The sequence below is a fragment of the Sphaerodactylus townsendi genome, linkage group LG11 (genome assembly GCF_021028975.2).
Source record: "Sphaerodactylus townsendi isolate TG3544 linkage group LG11, MPM_Stown_v2.3, whole genome shotgun sequence".
Lineage (NCBI taxonomy): Eukaryota > Metazoa > Chordata > Lepidosauria > Squamata > Sphaerodactylidae > Sphaerodactylus > Sphaerodactylus townsendi.
Window position 1 is genome coordinate 21,470,426 of NC_059435.1, and position 23,565 is coordinate 21,493,990.

Genomic DNA, 23,565 nt, shown 5'->3' on the forward strand with positions numbered 1-23,565 from the left:
ATTGGGCTCCTCCATTACTTTTGAAAGGAGGTCCCAGGAGAAACGTGCAGCTACAATATGGCTGTAAGTCTCCAGGGATGACACACATACGTCGAATTGTACAGTTTGGCCTTGAGATTACACTTTTGCTGCTTTTCCAATCAGCCGATATGCAGCGTACACTGCAAGTACATCGCCTGGATTTGTGGAAGACCGGTTAGAGACCGGAGGCAGACTCTGAAATCATGCTGAAACCACTACCATGTTTTGCACCCTTCCGAGCTCAAGGTATCTGTGTGTACTCAAGTTATTAAGGCTGTGCTTTCCCCTACTTCTATATTTCAGGGGAGTTTATCTTGGAAGGACTCCAGTGTATTATTAGAATGGATACAGGAAAATATACAGAGAGATAAAAGGAAGCGATAAGGAGCAGAACAGACACACCTAATGACTCTGCCAAGCCATCAGCTGCTAAGCACACAAAAATAAACCAACAGAAGCATATGTGGCTTGTTGATGCTTTGAAAAGTTTATAGATTAGCGGCAATGTAATATCAGTTGGGATACTGTTCCTCTCCATTGCAGAGGCAGGAGTTTTAGAAGACTACTCAGAATGCAACTCTCCATAAGCCGAGAATTTTAGCCTTTACCCTGAAAGAAGAAAACGCCCACCCACTTCTCAGTATCATCTTTGCAAAGGGAAGTCTGGAATGGTTGGGCAGACAACCGTGCTTACTCATATCATCAGATGAAGCCATTTCCTTCCCAAAGAATACAGGGAGAAGGAAGCCTTTGCATTTTCATTCTCGAAGCACTAGTGCAGCCAAGTGAGCAGATCAATCTTTTTTCCTTTTTTTGTAAAATGTGTTGGTAATATTGAAAAAACCCCACAAGACACACTTAAGAAAGGCCATTTGTCACCCACATAATCTTTACAATAAGCGCCCATCTCAGCAAAGAATACAACAGAAGCCTAGAATCCAAAGATGTGCACCCATTTCTATATAATGGAGATGCTTCTTTAATACCTGCAAAGGTGTGGATTAAAGAGATTAACACTTAAGGAAGACCAAAACTACTCAAGGTGCAACTTCGCAGTTTACAGCTTAAGGGCCAGCCTACACGCGACACATTTTAAACTAAATTCAAAACTGTTTAGCTCCCAGGATCAAGAAGGCCTTGGAACAATCATCCGGGAAATAGACCAGGGTCATAAGAAGAAGAACATAAGAACTAGCCTGCTGGATCAGACCAGAGTCCATCTAGTCCAGCATTCTGCTACTCGCAGTGGCCCACCAGGTGCCTTTGGGAGCTCACATGCAGGATGTGAAAGCAATGGCCTTCTGCTGCTGCTGCTCCTGAGCACCTGGTCTGCTAAGGCATTTGCAAACTGAGATCAAGGAGGATCAAGATTGGTAGCCAGGTCAATTCAAGACTTCTCAGTGATTACGTGAAACTGTAAGTGATCCCCAGAACTCTGAGGAAATCAAAATAGTTTCTCGTTGGTGTAAATATGTGACGCTGATGCACTCCTAAAAGGACATACACACCATTCTTGTTGGAATGCGATCGCCCTGTGCAACTCACTGCAAAGATATGGGAACTCTTCTCAACCACTGGCCAAATTATTTTCCATCTCACAAGGATCAGTCAACATGTGATTTTCTGCAGAGGAGGGAGAATCTAATTCAAGAAAGATATTGACAAGCTGGAGCATGTCCAGAGGAGGGCGACCAAAATAGTAAAAGGTCTAGAATCCATGCCCTTTGAGGAGAGACTTCTGGCACCATTCAGGAGCGGGGGAGAGCTTTGGGGAGCACCATGACCTCACACCAACCTGTTTGCTCCCTCTGCCAGCGCAAAGAACATCCCCCACCAGTGCAGGGAGCAAACACACTGGCATCTGGCTGCCCCTCAGCTCAGCAGTGGTAAAAGCCAGAAGTCTGGGCCACCGTGGAGTTGCGCTGGCATCCCAATAAGACACTGACACGGGGGGAGGATGGGGTGTTCTTGGGGTGGAGACAACCATAGTAGGTTCCCACCCAGGCTTTTGCTGTGGGCGTGTTGTGCCTGGCACCCCACACTTATGCCACCCAAAAGGGTAGCGTAAGTCCATTTAACACTGTGGGGGGTTTTTGGGGGGGAGGTAGGGAGGTCTGGGGAGGGGGCTTGCCTCCTGCCACCGCCTGAAAGTCCTCTGAAGGTGGTAGGGTGGTATGGCACTGGAACTGTCCCAGCCACCTTAGGCTTTGGATGGAGCTGCCAGGAAAATGAATATGTTTAGTCTGCAGAAGAGAAGGGTAAGGTGACATGATAGCTATGCTTAAATTTTTAAAGGGATGTCACGCTGAAGAAGAAGCAAACTTGTTTTCTGCTGCTCCAGAGACTAAGACACGAGGTAATGGATTCAAACTACAAGAAAAGGGACTCCACCTAAACATGGTGGTAAGGACTGTTCAACAGTAAAATACAGAGGATGGTGAAGTCTCCTTCTTTGGAAGTTTTTAAACAGAGGCTGGATGGCCATCGGTCAGGAGTGCTTTGATTGTGTATTCCTGCATAGCAGGGAGTTGGACTGGGTAACTATTGTGGTCTCTTCCAACCCTTGAGATTCTATTATTTTAATTGTCCATTTTTAAAGCAAACATAAAAGGCATAAATAGTCATCACTAAATAATGAAGAGTTTGTGCTAAAAGAAGATATGCTGGACATTAAAAAGTCACCCCCTCAACATCCTAGGTCCATTGTTCAACAGCATGTTTACAGAAGTAGCAGCACCAGGAACACCAAAAACGTAATAAGTGTTAAATCCTGAAATGCAATTATAAATATAATGAAGCAAAGCAGGCTACCCACCATTTTAAATCAATATAAATGATTCATCTTTCTTCTTTTATAATAAATAAAAAAGGAAAAAAGCAGACACAGTGAAGAACTGGTGTTTTCCTTCACAGATACAAAAGGAACTTTGGGTCTGGAGTATTTCAAGTCAGGTGGATTAAAGAATCAAGCACACAGGGCGAAACTGACTGCGCTCCCTCTCGTGTATTTCCACAGGCCGAGTTCGAAAAGTGAAATATTAGATTCTTACAGTGGCTGTCAGCCTCATCATTCCCTACGGAAATTCCAACAGTGTTATGAACTCCACTGCACGTGATTGAAGAGGCAGGGCAGGCATGCCGAGGGGTTTTCCACTTAAGACTAGGGAACTCCCATGGCCTGCCTCCTCCGCTGCCACCTTGGACCAACTCCAAGGAGATAAAGATCTCAAGTTAACTTGCATTAAGGCAACATGGCAAATACAGCAACCACTGCCAGGATTTAAGCTTCCTTCCTGACCCCGGCTGGCTCCAAAGGTGCTGTTTTGCTTACAGAGAGCCTACCTTTGGAGCCAAGGTAATCCGGCCATGTGCAGGCAGAGAAGGGATTTGGATCCAAGATTCCCAGGCCCTAGTCTACTGCTCTAGCCACTATACCATACAGACCTTTTGTCAGATACTTAGGAAAGGAGCACGGCAGGCGCAGCAAAGTGGAGAGTAATTCAAAAGCAACGTGAAATAAAGGAGTCATTTAGCCTTTGTCATGTTCCTCAACATGATCAAGATGGGAACTGAATACTCCTGCCAATAATTTTCAGAAATTAGCCTGTGATTTCTTCTAGGTACGTTTTATCCCACCTGAAATTGAAAAACCTATTGACAGCAGAATGACAAATCTAGAGCTAATCCATAACAGAGCTCTGGACTTCAAAATGCCAAACCCAGATGAGGAAAAACATTTGGCTGTTAAGACTTCCTTTCTTCTAGAAAGCTAGCATATTAACAAAAAGGACTCCAGCTTGCCTTCTCCCTGATATACTAGTTTTCTGGGTGTTGGGAGTTTCTAGAGTAGAGGGTCAAATACAGCCGACACCATCTGCCACAGGGGCAATATCCAAAGGGCTTTGTCCCATGATATTTCTGAAGCAATTGTTCCAACATTCAGTTTGAAATCCTATTCTGAGAAGTCCTGCTGATTTCAATGAGATTTGTTCCCAAGGAAAAACACAAATAGATTGTGCTGACAAACTCCAGAAGGATAGTCCAGAACAGCAGCTTTTAATCTATAAGGTGATACGTGGGAAACAGATGCTCCCAATACTTCACTTGAAATTAAGTTCCCTTGGTTTCCCCTAAGTCATACATCCATGCAGTACGATGAGATTTAGAGCATAAACAGACAGAAGTTTTTTTGCATTTTTTCCTAATGCAGCTATCTGCAATTTCTCTGTGGGTCCTAATAAACAGTATTGCACAGAGTACAAAACAGGCGTTCGGTTTGAAAAGCGTAAACAATCCATCATGCCTCATGTTCCGCTACTTTTAGAAGTGCAAATTATCAATTACTGAGCCGAAAGATCAACATGAAACAAGGCAGTCCTTCTCAGTTCTACAACTACCCTGAGCTATGTCAGAATCCGACACTGCATTCAGTCTCAGCAGTTGCAAGCCGTGCCAGGAAATCAGTTCTTTGAAGGACGCTGCACAAATGCATACAATAAATGACTAAGACCAGCAGCTTTTAGGAAACCATAGTATTTTTCAGTTCGCCTTGGAAACATTCAAAGCCAAAAACACACCATCTGCACAAACGCAAGGCTCTTGTACGCTCTGGATCGTTTAACAGAGCTGCGTTGTTACAGAACAGGACTGCAACCCAGATCTACTTACAGAATATGAGAATTGCCTATTAGTTCCTTTTAACACAAAGCAATGAAGCAAAACGTACTGTAGTGGCTCTCTGCACTGCAGACACACGAACAATACCCTTTCTTCAACTCCGTGTTGCAGTGCAGGCTAAAAACAAAGAAAAACATGGGCGTAACAAGACAGCAATCTAAAACAGCTTATCCATAACACTCTTCCTGCATATACTTTTCTCAGAGAACGCATTAAGTGATTATATTAAGAAACCAGGTTTTTGTAACCCTAGGGAGAGAAGTTGTTTTTACTTGTGGAAGAGAGCAAGGGAGAAAGTTCTTGCACTAAGAAGAACTGTGCGGTCACTTCTTGGAGAACTCCAGACACACCACAACTCTCGTTTCAAATCATGTTTGTCATGGAAACGTACAGGCACAGAAGCCTAACAACTAACAAAAATGCTAAATTTTTTAAAAAGTGACTGCATCTCTTGCTCATCAGCCGCCAATTAGTTGCATCACGGTGCAGCGTTGCTAACGACCCGTCAAAGCTGTGGCCACGCAAACCAGGCTGTGCCCTGAAGTTTCGCCCTCAATACCATGGACAAAATATTGCTCAGAGAAGTGAAATTCAGCCAGCACACAGACAGGTCCCTGTCCCTGCCAAGTTAGCAACAGGGCCAAGTTAAACATGGTTGTTGACACACAGAGACCTCCAAATGAGAGAGAGAGAAAAGTGTTTTTTTGGGGGGGTGGGGGGATAAGATTTGTGAGAAAGTCCTGACTTAATCTCTGCTACATAATACAATCCTGCTGAGTTAGGTCATTCTCTTTGTCCTGCCACAAACTGTCAACTGGGTCTCAAGGCTAGTAACACACGCTAGGAACGGACGCCCCTAAAGTTCTATAAGGTTCATTATACAACGCGCAACATCAAGTTGAACACAAGCCCGAAGGGGCAAGTTTTGAAATGACATGTCATGTTGTTCAACAAGGCCTTTGCTAAATGTGTTTGGGTTCAAGGGATGCTCCAAATGGATCACAAGGCATACGCATTGAGTAACTTATGTACAGTGTACTTATGTATTGAGTACTTATGTACAGTAGCTAAATTGCACAGAAATTCTTACGGCTTTATAGATAAGGCTGTACCACTTTTTAAAAAGGCAGCATTGATAGCACTTCACTCCTAGAGGTGGAAGAGCTGCAGCAAGTAACAACAGAGGGGGAAAATATACCTGTTCTCCAGAATGGTCATGCACACGACCTCACGCACTCCGGGGTTGTTGGCTTTCTCAACAGAGCAACCCTGCAGGTTCCAAGTGGCCACCCTCAGGACGGGCTTCCCCTCTCTCATCCCCCCAAACATTTCCACGGTGGGCCGGGTGGAGATAATCTGAGTGGGGCCCCCAGGTGGCAAATCCAAATCCTCACTCTGGAGGCTGAGGGAGGTGGGGCTGGGGTGAGGCTTGACCGTGAAGTTGAGACCCCCGTTGGTGTTGGTGGACGGGGGCCTCGACCGCTCCGCGAAGATCTGGTGCCGGATCCGGTCCAGAAACGAGGAGTTGACGCCGTCCACCCTGACCAGGTCGTCGATGCTCTTGAACGGCCCGTGGGCTTTGCGGTAGTCGGCGATGCCCTGGGCGATCTTCTCGGTGACCCCGCGGATGCTCATCAGCTGGGCGCAGGTGGCCGTGTTGATGTTGATCTTGGCCGCGGACAGGTGGTCCAGGTTCTGGTCCTTGCGCAGGGAGCTGGGCGAGTGCTGGGCCGAGTTGCCCTTGCTGCTGACGCAAATCTCAAACTTGACCTGCTCCAGCTTGGCCGCCCCGACCCCGCTGACCAGAGCCAGGTCCTCCACCTTCTTGAAGCCCCCGATGTACTCACGGTACTCCACGATGTTCTGGGCCACCGTGCGGGTGACCCCCGGGAGGGTCATCAGCTCCTCCTCGGTGGCCGTGTTGATGTTCAGCCGCTCCTGGTTGACCAGGATGTTGCTGAAGTTGCACGCCGCGCTGAACTTGCGGCTGGGGCACAAGTCCGACGGGTCCCGGGGAATGGAGCGGTGACAGCCCAGGTTGCCCCCCATGCTTGCCCCGCGCAAACCGGCCCGGCGGCTGGCCCCTTCACCAGCGTCGGCCCTGCACACCCTGCGGGGGGACGGCTGGAGGCGAAGCACGGCGAGCCGGAGCCAAGCCGCCCATCCCGGCGGGGGAGGGCTCGCAAGCGCAGCGCTCCGGCTCCAAACTTGGCCACTGCACCGGGGCTCGTCGCCGGTCGGGCAAAGTTAAAAATACGCCGAGCCCCCCAGCGGCCTCCTGGCTCAGAGCGGGGAAAGTGCCTCGCAGCGGGCAGGCGGCGAAGCGGAAAGCGCGTTGCAATGGCAGCTGCAACCGATGCTTGCTCTCCCGGGGTAAGGCGCTGCTGCTCCCGGGGCTGCACCAAGCACGGGGTGGCTTTTCAAGCCGCGGCTCTTCCTCCCCTCCCCGCACGTGCGCTGTTTGCCCAGCCTTCCCCGGGCCGGGAAGAAGAGCGGGGGCAGCCGCTGAGCAAACAAGCGCCCTCCTCCTGGCCGGGCTTCAGGGCACCACCGCCGCCGCCACCCCGGTCCCTCGCGCTCTGCCCCGGGGCACCGCAGTCCTGGCCCGCCCTGCTCCCGCGGAGACAGCAGCGCCCCTTGCGGCCAGTCGCGGCAGCGCTCTCGCTCCCTCCTCGCCGGCTGTTGTGAGTCTGGCTCTGGCTCTGGCGGCGGCTCCGCCCTCTCCGCACGGCCGGGGCGGGGCTTGGGCTGCACTGACCACGCCTCCAACCTGGCCGGCCAGTGGGCGCTTCGACGCGGCTGCGGGAAGGTCTCCGCCCCGCCCCTTTTCTCCTTCCACCGGCTTAGTCACGGGGGCGGGGAAGCGGGTCACGTTTTGAGCCTCGCCTGTCTGCCTCGCAGGGTTGTTGTTGTGAGTACGAGAACGGCGCTCCGCGTTCCTTGGAGGCAGGATGGTGGAAACGCTGTACTGGGGTCCAAAGAAAGGCTAGGATCTTGATCACTCTGCTTTGGATACGCCTTGTCTTCGCAAAGCTGTCATGCAAGGTAGAATTAATGCATTTCCATCACCAGTCTTGGCTGGCAGCGTCCAGCAAACCCCTTACCGGGGAAGACGATGTTTATGCGGAGGCAAAACTCCTGACTCTGTGTAGCACATTCTTGTGGACTGTCACCTGGATGATGATGAACTAAGAAACAGACTAATAAGGCCCCTAATTGCTGCCAAAAAATACTTAAGTAGAGCCAGACTTTTCCAGTTCTTGATGTCACGTCAAGACCCAGACGTAACTTTAACTATAGCTAAATTTTTAGTGCCAAACAAAGGATGAACATATGTCTGGGTATGTTCAGACATCAACCTGTGAATTTTTAAAACAATCCATACCATTTATTTTCTCTCTTTTTCTAAGACCAATATATGTATAGTTATTTTTATATTTTGTTCTTTCTATATAATATCGAACTTGTGCCATTAAAGGTTTGGTTTCGGATTTGGAATGACCAGAGGCATTTTGCTACCCATTATGCTTTGGCAGCTGCCTTATGCTGTTTGTTTATATGCCGGCCTTCCCCTAACAGTTTTAGGGCCACTTCCAACAAATTCTAATAAATATAAAATAACCACAGTGTCAATATATTTAAAACCCTTACTAAAAACATAAGGGAAACAATATTGAGAATAAACACTCAAAACAGAAAGGGGAAAAGGATGGTGAAAATGGTAATGTTTTGTTTAACGGCTTGTACAGCATGTGATTTTGTTTGTTTGTGTGTAAATGATGCACAGGCCCTACTTGAGCAACCCCATGGACACAAATACACATAAAGCTGGCTGTACTGAATCAGATCCTCGGTCCAGCAAGTTCTGTATTGTCTATTCAGACTGGCAGTGATCTTGGGCAAAGAAGAAGAGGAAGAGGAAGAAGAGGAAGAAGAAGAAGAGTTGGATTTATACTCCACTTTTGTCTCCCATAAGGAGTCTCAAAGAGGCTTACAAACTCCTTCCCTTCCTCTCCCAACAACAGACAACCTTGTGAGGTAGGTGGGGCTTAGAGAGTTCTGAAGAACTGTGACTAGCCCAAGGTCACCCAGCAGGCTTCATGTGTAGGAGCAGAGAAACAAATCCAGTCCACCAAATAAGAGTCTGCTGCTCCCGTGGAGGAGTGGAGAATCAAACTTGGTTCTCCAGATTAGGGTCCACATGCTCTTAACTACTACACCACGCTGGTGTCTTCCATATCACCTTCTGCCTGATATTTTTTACCTGGAGATGCTGGGGATGGTATCTAGTACCTTCTGCATGCCAAGCGCAGACTGTTTCATTAAACCCCTCCTCTCCCCTTTCCCTCTGCATCTCGCTAGTTTGTGAATTTCTGATTCATGTGCATGCCAAAGGTCCAAACCATTCCCGAAGGAAAGGGGGCTATTGGTTTGCCTTTGCAATTGTTATTATGATGAAGCACCAAAATAGACACACAAACCATACTACTTTAACATAACTGCACATTTTTTGCGGTGGTTTGTCAATGTATCTGGTCCCTTCCGCACATGCAGAATAATGCACTTTCGACCCACTTTCAATGCACTTTGAAGCTGGATTTTACTGTGCGGAATTGTTAAATCCACTTTGAAACAATTGTGAAAGTGGATTGAAAGTGCATTATTCTGCATGTGCGGAAGGGACCAAGTCTCTTCTTCCCATTGGCACTTGAGGCTACTACACTTTTTTCTTACTATAAGAACACTGCAGAAACATACATTAAAAAGAATTGGCACACCGAGGACAAGTCACTTGGCGCTGAGGCCTTTTGGGTTTGCTTCAAATAATCAAGAGCCAGCTCAGCTATCAGTCTTTCTGTCCTTACCCTTCAGGCAAGCTGCCAACCTCTTTATTTTTTAAAGCACCACATTCATATTTTATCCGTTTGTTCATAGGTTTGCTTTTTTAAATTGCACAGCACAAACTACTATGGGGATTGGCGAGGAGGGTGCCACAAAGGCGCCAGCCGACCGGCCGCTGTATAGCTGGCTTCTCCTGTGAAGTAACCAACAGCCTTTTTGAAGCTCATAAAACAGCAAAGAAAAGACACGTTTGGGTTGAAGGCAGCCAGAATGCTTCCAAATGAAAACGTTTCCTCTGCCTCCCTTGCTGTGTTCCTTGCTAGATCCCAGCCACAAGCATGGGCTTGTGAGGATGAAATGGGATAATCTTATGCAGGCTGTCCTAAACTTCTTGGAGCAGGAGGTAGTATCAGTGGGTTGTTTAACACAACTACCCACTGATACTACCTCCTGCTCCAAGAAGTTTAGTACAGTCTGCATAAGATTATCCCATGCAGTGGAAGAGCTAGATTCAAGTCCAATTGTATCGCCTCAGCACTTAGAGACCAACAAGAATTTCGAGAGTGAAAGCAGTTGAATGAAGCTTTGGCTGTATTGTCGAAGGCTTTCACTGGCTGTTGTGGGTTTTCCGGGCTGTATGGCAGCGGGTCTGGTAGATTTTGTTCCTAACATTTCGCCTGCATCTGCGGCTGACATCTTCAGAGGTGTGTCATGGTGAGATGTGCAGAAACACATTGTGAAACGCCTCTGGAGATTCCAGCCATAGTTGAAGCCGAACAGTTAGGAGCAGCAACTTCCAGACCACGGTCTTGCAGCCTGGAAAATCCACTAAAACCAGAAGCTTTGATTCTCAAAAGATTAAGCTCAGAGGATCTTGAGGGTCTCTCAGGTGGTACTGGACTTGAATCTAGAACTTGGGGTAGGAGGCACATCTAATGATTAATTAATTAATCTATACCCCTTACAAAGGAGTTTCAGGGAATAAGGCCGGCACCTTGTTTAAACTGCAGTTACCCTCTGGCGTGTATATTTGTGCTCTTGATGCCCACAGATGAAAATCATAATTTCATTATGCATTTCCTTTTCAGGTTTCTTGCCAAAATGAAAAGAAGCAAGGCCTTGGCATGAACAAAGTGTAGCATGGGGGGGGGAGAAAGTTGTAATACTTCATGCTTATTATTGAAAGAAAGCACTTCATTTTCAAAGTGCTGAGGCGATACAAGCAAAAGAATACACTTCTGAAGCCACGCTGATTGCATCTGGTATGCTTTGCACAAGGGAACGGGTACTTATTCACCAGGGGTGGTTTTGTGTTTTCTATGCTTTTGGCACTTCACAGAAGCCCTTAGAGTAGCACACATCAACGTGCAGTTAAGCAGCTGAAAGAAAGGTTTTGGAAACGCTTTCTAGTAAAATGAAGAAATGTTTGTTTGGATTGCAAACGTTTGTTTGGTCTCAGGACTCACAACAGCTTATGGTTATTTCCCTTTTTTACATATATCCTGCTTTTCTCCCTAACGGGTCCAAAACAGCTTACATCCTTTGGTGTCCTGGTAAGAATTTTCACGATTATTTATATTTTATTTATATTTTGCATTTGTACCACGCCAGTCTCCCAAGGGACTTGAGGGTTACGTTAGGCGTTTCACAGTTGCCAACTCTGAGTTGGGAAATTCCTATTGGGGGTGGAACCTTGGTAGGGGAGGATCTAATGCCAAAGAACCCACTTGGAGGATCTAGTGCCCAAGAGGATTTGGAGGATCTAATGCCAAAGAATCTGCAAGATCCAATGCCAAAGAACCCACCCTCCAAGGCAGCCATTTTCTCCAGCGTCACTGATCCATGTCATCCGGAGATCAGTTGTCATTCTGACAAATTTTCATGGCCCACCTGCAGGATGTTCCCAGGACTGTCGTCCAAAAATAACTATTGGATGTTAACTGTAAATCGAAAATTTGTGGAGGTGTTATATATGTGGCCATTTATGTTATCTGTTTGTACTAATAGTCCACCTTTCTCATGGTGACTTAAGGCAGAATTAGGACACATTCCTAATTAATATTGGTTTGGCCCGTTCTCGTGTTCGCTGCAGCAACATTTGGTCTGAAATTGGATTTCTTGGAGGGTCATCTGTGAAGGGGGTGAAGAGTAGAAAGCAAAGGTCCTGCTTCTGTACTCCTCCACCTGGCAAAGTGGTCAGTTGCCGTAGATCTTCGTACATTTCTCTTTTGTGTGGGGTTGACAACTAGAGAGTCAGTTCACAGCATGCTGGGTTTGGCCTAGGGCTGTGGTGGCGAACCTTTGGCACTCCAGATGTTATGGACTTCAATTCCCATCACCCCTTGCCAGCATGGCCAATTGACCATGCTGGCAGGGGCTGATGGGGATTGTAGTCCATAACATCTGGAGTGCCAAAGGTTCGCCACTATGGGCCCTAGGGCTTTCCAGTTGCTGATTGTGCCACCTTGGGCTATATGAGGCTATTTTAAACAGGTACTCTGGGGATACTTTGTCACAGTTGGTCTACTCTAGTATCAAAGTTTAGTAGCAACCACACATCATCACCACCCCACCATTAGTCATTGTCTGTGTCCCCCCCCCTCCCCACTTTGCTGCAATCTTTCCAAAATGCAATTTGGTATTGAGTTTTTTTGAAGATCACAGACAAGGCGCTTGTGTGTGAAGGAATGCATTTTTTTCATATCCCACCCACATTGTGACCACTTTCCTTGCTTCAGCTCCCCACCCCCACCATTTCCCCTTGTTGCCAGAGGACTTGGGGGGCTTTTTATAATGTCCCAGAGATCTACGAGCTCCTCTGGATTCTCAGCTTCCATTTCAAAAAAGAGCAGGCCTTTTCATTGCAGACCTACAGCTTTCCCCTTAAAGATGCGCAACAAAAATGTCTAGACACTTTTTGAAGAAAAAAAGCTGAGAATTATGAGGACCTAGCAAACAAATCACATTGATGTGGGAACACTAAAGCAACACTAGTTGCAGATTTAAAAAGAAAAGCCCTGAAAAGCCCTTCAGTAGTGGCGGGGGGGGGGGGAAATTGAGGAGGGTGGTCAAGGGAAGGAAAATGCAGGCAAAACAGCCACATGTATGCTTCATTAGCACCAGCAGGGAAAGCTACACAGGGAATAATGGCTGTGTGGGAGCAGCCTGGGACTCCTGCTAGCCTACAATATGTGTGATTCCCGTCACCACCCCTGCGAGAGAGTTAAGGAAGATTTCTTCCCAGCATCCCATTTACCAATTACCAGATTTTGCAACCACAGTATTGTTACTTCTCTCCTGAAAAGACAGCTTACGGGCATATTGTAAATCTTTAATGCCTCAGATGCAGCAGCATTCTGAGAAATCCCCCTCTTCTGCTGATCTGGCTTATCAGTTGACTATCAAAACAGATGCCTTCCTTGTTCAAGCCTTTTCCCAGTTTTCGACAGCGTTTCGACGAAGAGAACAAGGAACTATAAACGTCACACTGCGATAAAATCTTTGCCGTTCGTACCACAAGCTACACCACAGTCTCCATCTTGGTATCATGCACTGTTATGTTGTATAATGGTATCAAGGTGACATTTCAGTTAGGCTAAAAAAAAAACACCAACCTCTTTCTGCTAAGAGTCACAATCTTTAGATTGTGGGGCCTTACGCAGCTAGATGTGTAGGGAAAATCCTGCTTACATCAAACCAGAGAATCATGCTTGAAGCTACAAGCCGTTAAAAACGTTTCTGAATGACACTTCCTACAGGAAGGTTGTTGTACCACCTAGGCCCCTTCTGCACATGCAGAATAAGGCACTTTCAATCCACTTTCACAATTGTTTGCAAGTGGATTTTGCTGTTCCGCGCAGTAAAATCCAGCTGCAAAGTGCATTGATAGTGAATTGAAAGTGCATTATTCTGCATGTGTGGAAGGAGCCCTGATCAGGGACTCTTTGGCAACACACATGGTGATGGTGGAGAGTGCTGGTAGGTCACAGTTGACTTACGATGACCCCACAGGATGTTCAAGGCAAGAGATGTTTGGAAATGGCTTGCCATTATCTGCCTCCATATCATGACCTTGGTGTTTCTGCCTCCATATCATGACCTTGAGCCCTTCGGGGATAAGGCGGCCTATAAGTTTAATAAAATAAATAAATAAATAAAATATTTTTTGGAGGTCTCCCATCCAAATGGGAGACCTCCAAGGCTGCCAATGATCAGAGTAGCCTGGGCTATCTAGGTCAGGGCAACCCACATATGCAGGCCATAATAAATGATAAGTATTTCCAACCTTCCTGATCTTCTTTTTGCTTTTGGATGGCAAGTTCCTTCCTCTCCAGCATCCCCATTCCTCCCTATCTTCCATTCCAAGGTAAGACTTACTTTCCTTCTTCCATAAACCTATCCTTCAATCTTCCACATTCCCCCAGGGAAAGATGCATATCTTCCCCTTCCTCTGGTTGGTTTTCCCTTGCACTAGTCACCTGGGAAGATCTCCTCTTTGGGGCAAACTCTACTTAAAGAAGACACTAGGAATTTCTGATTGACAGCTAATATAGTTGTGATTGACTGCTAGTGTATTTTGGAAATACCCGGAGTGTTACGTTGTTTAGAGCTGTTCTTCTGAGAACGGCCTCCAAATTTAGCATTGTTTTGATGTCTAGAATCGCCTGCTTTCCTGTACCTTTTATTAGATCAATAGAGATAAAATTGTTTAAGCGCCTCTCTTCCTCTGTCTCTGTATACTTCCAGAGGGATGCCATACCAAGTCATGTCTGCATATAAAAAGACCTGGTATTTGTTGGAGCTGAGGATCTGGGATTTGCACATTTGCCTATGCACATATGCCCTTCTTGGTACTGTCAAAACAGCAGCAAAGCAGTATGTCAGGATGTGTACCTGGTGATTGAGGAACAGATCCAGCTTATTGCATTGCAGCCATTTATATTGCTCTGGATAGCATCTAGGTGACAGAGAGGTGCTCTCACTGCAATGTAATTGTTGCAAGATATATGTAACCTGCCTGCTTTATGTAAAAGGCATCTCCTCTCTCTATTGAGCTTCATGGCTTGACACTGATTGTAGATCAGATTGTAGATAACTAGAGACACAGATTGTAGATAACTAGAGACCCTGGTGGGCTACCCCCCAGGGAGACAGGATGTGCATGTTGCTCTGTGGGGGTAGGCAAGCCAGGTGGCTGTATCTATCCCTATCGCGACCTTGGGGCACCTAGCTCCAAAATAACTCTCTTCACGCTTTCTCTGGGAAAACAGGAGGGGGGACAGATCGGGGATAAAGGGACTGGAAAAAGCCAGGTCTGGCAGAACCGGCTTTCTCAAGCTGGGTACTCCGTTACCTTTCAATAAATGCTACCGATTAAGAATCTAGAGTCTGTTTATTGGCTGAAGGTCCAAGACCTGACACAGTACAGAGAGTGTAACACAACTTGCAAAGTCCCAGTTAACCATCAAGACACAAGTAACACAGGTGATTCACAACAGCTAATTCATAAATGATGCCACCACCTTGCTCAAAATAGCGCTGTCTGCAGAGTAAGACACTTGTGTACAATAAATGGCCATGCCGCTACTTTAAAGATGATTTCCCTTGAGAGAATCAATGAGGCTAGAATTAAAAAAAACCCTGTCCAGTTATTTATTTCGGAGCTGGGCCCTTCAATAGAAGGAGGAGTAGGAGTAGGAGGAGTATGGATTTATATCCCCCCTTTCTCTCCTATAGGAGACTCAAAGGGACTTACAATCTCCTTGCCCTTTCCCCCTCACAACAAACACCCTGTGAGGTGGGTGGGGCTGAGAGAGCTCAGAAGAACTGTGACTAGCCCAAGGTCACCCAGCTGGCGTGTGTGGGAGTGCACAGGCTAATCTGAATTCCCCAGATAAGCCACCACAGCTCAGTTGGCAGAGCTGGGAATCAAACCCGGTTCCTCCAGATTAGAATGCACCTGCTCTTAACCACTACGCCACTGCTGCTCCCTGTTCATGCTTGGGGTGGCATTGAAGCAGCAGCATGATAATTTAGAGGTGTGGGCTGTTTCAGAATTTATTGTTGCTCACAGTCCAGATATGCGGGGCATTTAAAATGCTCCATTCAGCGGTCAGGAGATGAGAATGGGCCGGGCATTTCCTATGGCTGGCTTTTTTTTTTTTTGATGAGCATTAATGGGGGAAGGGGCCCTGGAAACAAGGTAAGTCTGAAGATATTTCCCATGCTCCTGATGGTGACCTACAACACTCAAGCTGAAAGTTCTAGAAAGTACTACGAGGGTCCTTGCTTATCTTGTAAATTGCAATACATCCTCTCTCTTATGACCTCAGCCAGTGCGTTTCAGTTCTCATTTTGAACAACTGTCAGAGTACATGCAGCAAATGCATTCTGCAGAAGTAAATGCTTTTTTGCACAGCTGTAATGGGCCTTGCCAGAGGTGGGATCCAGCAGGTTCTCACAGGTTCTCGAGAGTAGGTTACTAATTATTTGTGTGTGCCGAGAGGGGGTTACTAATTGGTGATTTTGCCACGTGATTTTTGCCTTAGGGATGAATGATATCAAGTACTGTCCTTCAGAAGACATGGCTGCTGATGCACTCACCAAGCCGCTGACCAGAGGAAAGAACCTGCACAACAGACAACCTTCATAACTTAGGTGGCTGACATGTGAAAAGGGGTGTTGGTATAGCAATTGTCAGTTCTTCAGTCATGAAAGAGTTAATGATGTTAGTAAACATTAGATAAATTAGCATAGCAGTAGCACGCAGAACTTGAAGCAGTCTAGCAGGAGGTGCACCGGCATGCGTGGCAGCCTGCGCCTGCGTGCATTCGTTTCCTGCCCAAGGACCGGCGCAGCAGCTGCGTCCTTGCCACAGCCCCACCCAGGAATGCCCCACCCCTGGAATGCCCGGCCATGCCCCATTGTGCCCCGCCCAGCCCCAGTGGCGCTACGCCACAGTTTGAATCCCACCACCATGGGAACCTGTTACTAAAATGTTTGGATCCCGCCACTGGGCCTTACTCTGTCCTCTCAAGGCAGGAGTTGCTCATTCAACAGTGCAATCCAAAGGGGAGGGGCAGCAAAACCACACTGAAAGTGGTGCGACCCCTGCCCCAGCATCACTGCCACTTGCACAGGCAAAGCAGGCATGGATACTGATGCAAAGGCACTTCCCCCAGCGCAGGGGAAGCGCACAGCAGCGTGACGCCCCAGTGCCATGGAAGCCTCAGTGTCGGCACACCTCCAGTGCAGGAATCCACATCAGTGCAGACAGGGACATTCTGGGGGTGGTCCCAATGGTGGGGCTGACTTCAGTTGGCTTCCCGTGACCTTTTGCAAGGGAACGCCCCCTTTGCTGGCATGGATTCATGCTGGCAAAAACGCAGGTTTTTGGCCCCTTCCGCACATGCAGAATAATGCACTTTCAATCCACTTCCAATGAACTTTTGCAGCTGGATTTGACTGTGCGGAATAGCAAAATCCACTTGCAAACAATTGTGAAAGTGGATTGAAAGTGCATTATTCTGCATGTGTGGAAAGGGCCTTTGGGCTGCATAGGGTGTTTGAAGGGCAGTTGGGGATTTCTGTCATTTGTCTTGCTTCCCGCGCTGCCTAAAACTCTTTTGGGGGCAGTGCATTTGTGCCCCCGAGGCGCTGTCCTGGGCTGCCACTAAAGTGCCTCCCCTGCACCGTGGATTGCACTCGAAGTGGTTTAGAATGTATTCAGTTTTCCAAACTGTGCTACAGCATACTTAAAAAATGTATATATGGTTGAGAGAGCTACGGTTACTATTTTGTCCATCCCCATTTACCATCTATCATCAACCATTAATTATTATTATTATTAAACTGGTCCCCACAGTATTGTAGGTTTTTTTTTTACTGTTTTGTAGATCTGACAAGGAATTTGACTTCTGGATTGTTGCATTTTTCTTGGATATTTTAAATGTATGCACGTTTGTTGTATGCCGGCCCAAGGCTGAAAGGGGAGGGGCGGCCTATTAAATTTAATTAATAATAATAGTACAGATCTTATAGCTCTCTGTAGAAGAATCTTCTGGATTTAATGCTATCATAACCCTTTCCACAAAATAGAAAATAATTGAGATTGGAGTCATGGTTGGCATTTTGGAACAGGAATAAAGTAAAAGTTGGTTCTGTCTAATTGAATTTCTCCTTGTTATGCCTTCTGTAATGAAGGCATGCTTTATTAAAAGAACCGTTCTAAGGTTGAGTGGTTGTTTTTTTACTTCTAATGCAACATGAAATTTTTGAGCATGGTATTCATTTTCTCTAGTTCCTGGTAAAGAAGGTACTTCTGCTAACCCTACCTGATTGGATTTAAATCTCCATCTGTCACAAAGAAAAATCAGCCAAAAACATCTGAAGGTTGAAATATTTGTGAATGAAAAGGAACGGTGCAGTAACCAGGGTTTGGTATACAGTTCTGTGTGAAAATAAAATTTGTGCCAAGCCTGTCCAGCTTATATAAATTACTTAAGAAAATGTTTCATTCTGCACTGTTCTTGTTTTGAATAACTTATTGTCATTAGTCAAGAGAAGGGACTGAAACATTGCTGATCTCTGACCCCTGGAAATGATATTTAGCACTCTCTCCCTCTCTCTGCCCCCATGGCCCCACATAATGGTAAGCTGCATTAGCACAGTCAAAGCTGTGCTCGTGGCCTGAGTTCAATCTTGATGGAAGTTGGTTTCGAGTAGCTAGTTCAAGCTTGACTCGCACTTCATGGTGTAGTGGTTAAGAGCAGGTGGATACTAATCTAAAGAACCGGGTTTGATTCCCCACTCCTCCATCTGAGTGACAGAGGCTTGTCTGGTGAACCAAATGTGTTTCTGCACTCCTACATTCCTGTTGGGTGACCTTGGGCTAGTCACAGTTCTCTCAGAACTCTCTCAGCCCCACCTTCCTCACAAGGTGTCTGTTGTGGGGAGAGGAAGGGAAAGGAGCCTGTAGGCCACCTTGAATCTCCTTATAGGAGAGAAAGGTGGGATATAAATCCAAATTATTATTCTTCTATCCTTCTGTGGTTGCCAAAATGAGGCCCAAGCTTGCTAGGGGTAAAGTGTAAACGACTGAGGAAGGCGATGACCAACCACCCTGTAAATATAGTCAGCCTAGTAAACATAATGTGATGTCACCCCATGGGACAGAAATGACCTGGTACTTGCACAGGGGTCTACTTTTTCCTACCTGGCTTTAAATTTCAATAGGCATTGTTTATATACTTTGGAACATCTGTAATGGCTGTAAGATGGTAAAGTGGTATTGGGGCGTTACCACTTTGGACTACTGGGCTTTTACCACACACAAAAAGTCCATAGAAAGCTAGAAGGATTCTAGCTTAACCTACCTCTTTCCCTGACACGCTTCCCCCACCCCCATGGGCAAGGAATGGCTTTAATGACAATAGAGAGCTATTCAGTAAGGTGCGCCTCACCCTGAACTGAGAACTAGGTTGATGCTAATCAGATGATCCACAAAGTGATATTAGAAATGAGCAATGTTTCTATGGTCAGCCTAGACCTGTGGTGGCGAACCTTTGGCACTCCAGATGTTATGGACTACAATTCCCATCAGATCCTTCCAGCATGGCCAGTTGGCCATGCTGGAAGGGGCTGATGGGAATTGTAGTCCATAACATCTGGAGTACCAAAGGTTCGCCACCACTGGCCTAGACCATTGGAAGGTATATCCGTTCAGAAGGCTGTTATCATTACTGTCTTTCCCAGCATTCCAGGAATTATTTCCTGGAAACAGGGCATGACTTCAGAAATTGAGTTGAGACTCTTGCTGCAAAGGTTTCTGATGGGAGTCCTCTGGGCCAAAGTAGACAATAGATTTTTTGGGGAGTCCTGAACCCAACTGGTTTTCTACACACCATATATCACTTGCAGGAAATGTAACTTTAATGTTATGCAAATAACTCCTTGCTGGGACCCTTTCCGCTTCTGGAAAACAGTGTGTATCGGGGGGGGGGGGGGGGGAAGAAGCTCACCCTCCCCACAACCTGCAGGTTTTGGGCTCTTACTAGTTTTTAAATGAAATGTGTCCTGAGAGTCTGAAGTCAACCAGACAAAACATGTATTGTGTAGTTTGGCTATTGGTTTGCTGACTACACATGTTGTGTTACTAGGAAATCAGGTGAAGGTGACATCTGTTTTATTAGCATGTTAGCAGTGAAAATTTCAAGGCTACTTTGGCTACTATTACGGAACGTATTTTTCTGCTTTAGTTGCTCCTTGCCTGCAGCTGTGACAAATGGGTGATGTCAAGATCTGCGCTGGACAAAAACTGCATTTAAACATTCTTTGTCTTATCCCATTTTTTGAAGGTTTATGAGAAAATGTCCAACTGCAGTCTCAGTCTGTGAAAGCGGATGATTTAATTTATTTCGTTTGTACTCCTTTTTCTTCCCAATGGGCACCCAACATTCTCCACTTCATTTTCACAATCCTATGAAGTAGGTTCGACTGAGAGTAAGTGACCGGTCCAAGGTCGCCTGGCAAGCTTCCATGGCAGAGTGAGGATTTGAACCTGGGTCAGAGAGCCAACGTGGTATAGTGGTTAAGGGTGATGGACTCTCATCTGGAGATCTGGGTTTGATTCCTTCACATGAGTGGCAGACTTATTTGGTGAACTGGATTTGTTTCTCCACTCCTGTACATGAAACCTGTTGGGTGACCTCAGGCCTGTCACAGTTCTCTCAGAACTCTTCTCAGCCCCACCTACCTCACAAGATGTGTGTGTGGGAAGAGGAAGGGAAAAGAGTTTGTAAGCCCCTTTGAGTCTCCTTACAGCAGAGGAGGGGGGTATAAATCCAAACTCTACTTTTACTACTACTACTACTACCACCACCACCATCACCACTACCGCTACTACTACTACTTTTCTTCAACTATTACTACTTCTACTGCTTCTACTACTTCTGCTTCTACTACTACTACTACTGCCCCTGCTCCCGCTACTATTACCAATTATATTTCTTCTACCAGATCCTAGTCCTACACTTTTACCACTACACCACTCCAGCTTTCAAGATTTCAGACAAAAGATAAATCAAACTGAAAATAGAACTCTAAACAGCACCACATCAGTCTATCCTCATGAGAAAATCTTTTCAAGGATTTAATTGAGATGGATCTTGTGATTATATTAAAAGCCTTCTCTTATGATATCACTCTGGAAATTGCACAAATACCATTGTAGGAAAACGACAACACATCCCTCAATCATGGCTTGATGGTGGAAGATGTCATTCAAATGACACACAAACTATGTTAATTATTTAAACACTGACTATGTCAATTAGCTTCATCACTGCAACTCGTGATGGATATCTGTGGTAGCTCTCTGATTTGCCCAGTCATGTTGTACATGAAACATCATCAAACTGTTTGCTGATGTCATGGTGTACTTTGTTTTGTCTTTTATCTTTCCCGCTTGGAGGGGTCAGGAGGAGCGGGGAAGAGGGAATTAGCCAGTCTTTTGCTTCTCTGGTAGCAAACATTATTTGAGCATAGCACAGTTTGCATTGCTGAAATGTTTCATTATGCTGAAACGGAGATGACAAATGGGTGGATTTCCCTTACCTCAGAAAACCCGGATCGCCTAAACATGAAAAATTACATCACCTCAGGTTATACACTTATTATACACTGCTTGAGATTTAAAATTCCCATTAACTCCTCTAAATTCTAGCAACCTATTTTGGACCATGTCCTCGGTCTAGTGTTGTCAATCTTCAGGTAACCCCTGGAGATCTCCTAGAACTACAACTGATATACAGACTACAAGGGTCAGTCAGTTCTCCTGGAAAATATGGCTGCTTTGGAGGGTGGACTCCAAAACATTATACCCCAGTGAGCTCCCTCTCCTTCCCAAACCCCACCGCCCACCCCCAAATCTCTAGGAATTACCCTACCCCACCACCTTTCCCAACCCTCCAGACGTATGGGGCAAGAGAAAGTGGCAAACAGCCCCTCTCCAGTGACTGTAGAGAAAACAGTAAGAGTGACAGTCACAGTGAAGGGTGAAAAGGTGGGGCAGAAACACAAGTAGGGGAGGGGATGTCCCCTCCCTGCTAGTTTCTTGCTGGTCTCTGCTTGCTATAATGCATTGCTTATATAGCAACCATGAACAGTAGATCCAGTAGAACAATTCCCATATTGCCAGTATTGGGGTGTGGGGTGGGGAGGCTGTGACAGAACTTGAGTTTGCTCCCTAATTCAGAAAAATGAACCCCCTAGGGCTGAGTAGGAAGATAAGATTGTTAAAATCTCACTACAGATGCTAATTTTCTGCCCCCAGGTATATCCCCTCTATTCAGTGGTGTAGCTCCAAGGGGGTGGAAGGCGCATGATGCACCGGGCATGCGCTGGTGCGGGGGCATGGGGCGTGGGCACAGGGTGCATGTGTGCCCCAGGCGCAATTCCCCCTCGCTCCGGCCCTGCCTCTATTCTAATCTCTAGGATGTTGTGGGTTTTCCGGGTTGTATGGCCGTGTTCCAGTAGTATTTTCTTGTGATATTTCACCTGCATCTGTGGCCGGCATCTTCAGAGGATAGTGTTGGCAACCGAGAGGGGCCTGCCTTGATTGTGATACTTGGTTTTCCTGTGGGCGTGGCTTGTGGATGTTCGTTACACTCCTGCAGCCAACATAAATTGGGACACAACCAATGGTGGGATTCAAATAATTTAACAACCGGTTCCGGTGGTGGGATTTAAATAATTGAACATTTGGTTGTATACAAGAGGCATTTTAACAACCAATTCTGCCGAAGAGGTGCGAACCTGCTGAATCCCACCACTGCAACCTACCAAATGATTTAAGGACTTGTTGGAGCTGCAATTTACAGCAATCACATAACATATTTAGCTGTCTATGAGAAGAATTCTACAACTAGAGGAAAACGATCTCCCAATGGGACTTTACTAATGAGGGTTACGTGCCTTTCCTCCACTTGATATGCGGTTTGGTTTCTATTGACTTAATACATGGGACATAATGTACCAAGCTTAGTTAATATAATGACAGATCATGTTTTCCATTAGCCTTACCAAGAACTTGTGAGATCCGGACTGGGCTCGGATGAACCACTAGCATTTTTGTTTTCAAAGAGAGAGATCGCTTTCTGTTGTCATTTGCTTAGTAGCTTCTGGAGTAACTGGGAATGTAGCTCATTCTCATCACCACATAATAGATTACAAAACGCAGTCCTGAGCAGGTCTGCTTATAGTCCTTCTCAGGTCTGTTCAATGGGGCTTATCCCAAAGGATGTGCTCTTAGGATTGTACTGTAAATTTACCCGTCCCCATAGTCTCCATTTCATGAATGGTTATGTTCTTCGACAGGCGTAGCTGGGCCAAACTGCGCCCGGTGCACAGTCTATATTTTCTGCCCCCCCATACCCCCCGCGGCCCCCCTCCCCCCAATTACCTTAGTTTCTTTCCTTTTCCTAGAACTTTTTCAGGCTGAAAAAAAGGCCTATTCACAGTTCAGGCTTAAAAACGGCCTAATGGAAACTATACTTCCCAGGAGTCCTTGTAAGCCCCTAGGTCTCCTGGGAACTGTAGCCCCTCAGGCCATTTTTAGCCTGTACTGTGAACAGGCCTTTATTTTCAGCCTGAAAAAGTTCTAGGAGAAGGAACTAAGGTAAATGTGGGAAGGGGAGTGGGGGGCGCCGCGGGCAGGGCCTGGGGGCGATTGTCTGCCCCCAGGCGTGCACCTGGTGCATGGCGCACCCCCTGTCCCCTTGTAGCTCTGCCACATCAGACCCTAAATGTCCTTTTCTCTCCTGTCGCAGCTTTGTATTGAACATTCACCCTAATGATGAGTTCTTAGGAATTCAAATGATTATATTCACTTTTTTGGTGATGTTTTGGTGGGTTTTGATGAAAAAAGACACTCCTGTTACTCCAGTAATAAAGTAATAGCACCATTGTGGGGTGGGGATGATGTTTGAACCCCCCCCACACACACACACAGAGAGAGACTAGCACCAA

General features: G+C 46.3%; 1 protein-coding gene and 1 long non-coding RNA gene across 2 annotated transcripts in view; one reads left to right on the forward strand and one right to left on the reverse strand.

Annotated features, from left to right (window-relative positions):
- Positions 1-7,380, reverse strand: part of EEPD1 (endonuclease/exonuclease/phosphatase family domain containing 1) — a 66,159-nt gene extending 58,779 nt beyond the window's left edge. The window contains exon 1 of the mRNA XM_048511556.1: positions 5,897-7,380. Within this exon, the coding sequence (XP_048367513.1) occupies positions 5,897-6,747 (851 nt within the window). The 5' untranslated portion in view covers positions 6,748-7,380. The remainder of the gene's footprint in view (positions 1-5,896) is intronic.
- Positions 7,381-8,701: 1,321 nt separating this feature from the next.
- LOC125440539 lies at positions 8,702-16,374 on the forward strand. The gene is made up of 3 exons (XR_007245726.1): positions 8,702-8,736; positions 11,073-11,093; positions 16,089-16,374. It is a non-coding gene; the product is annotated as an uncharacterized LOC125440539 (long non-coding RNA).
- The last annotated feature ends 7,191 nt before the right edge of the window (positions 16,375-23,565 follow it).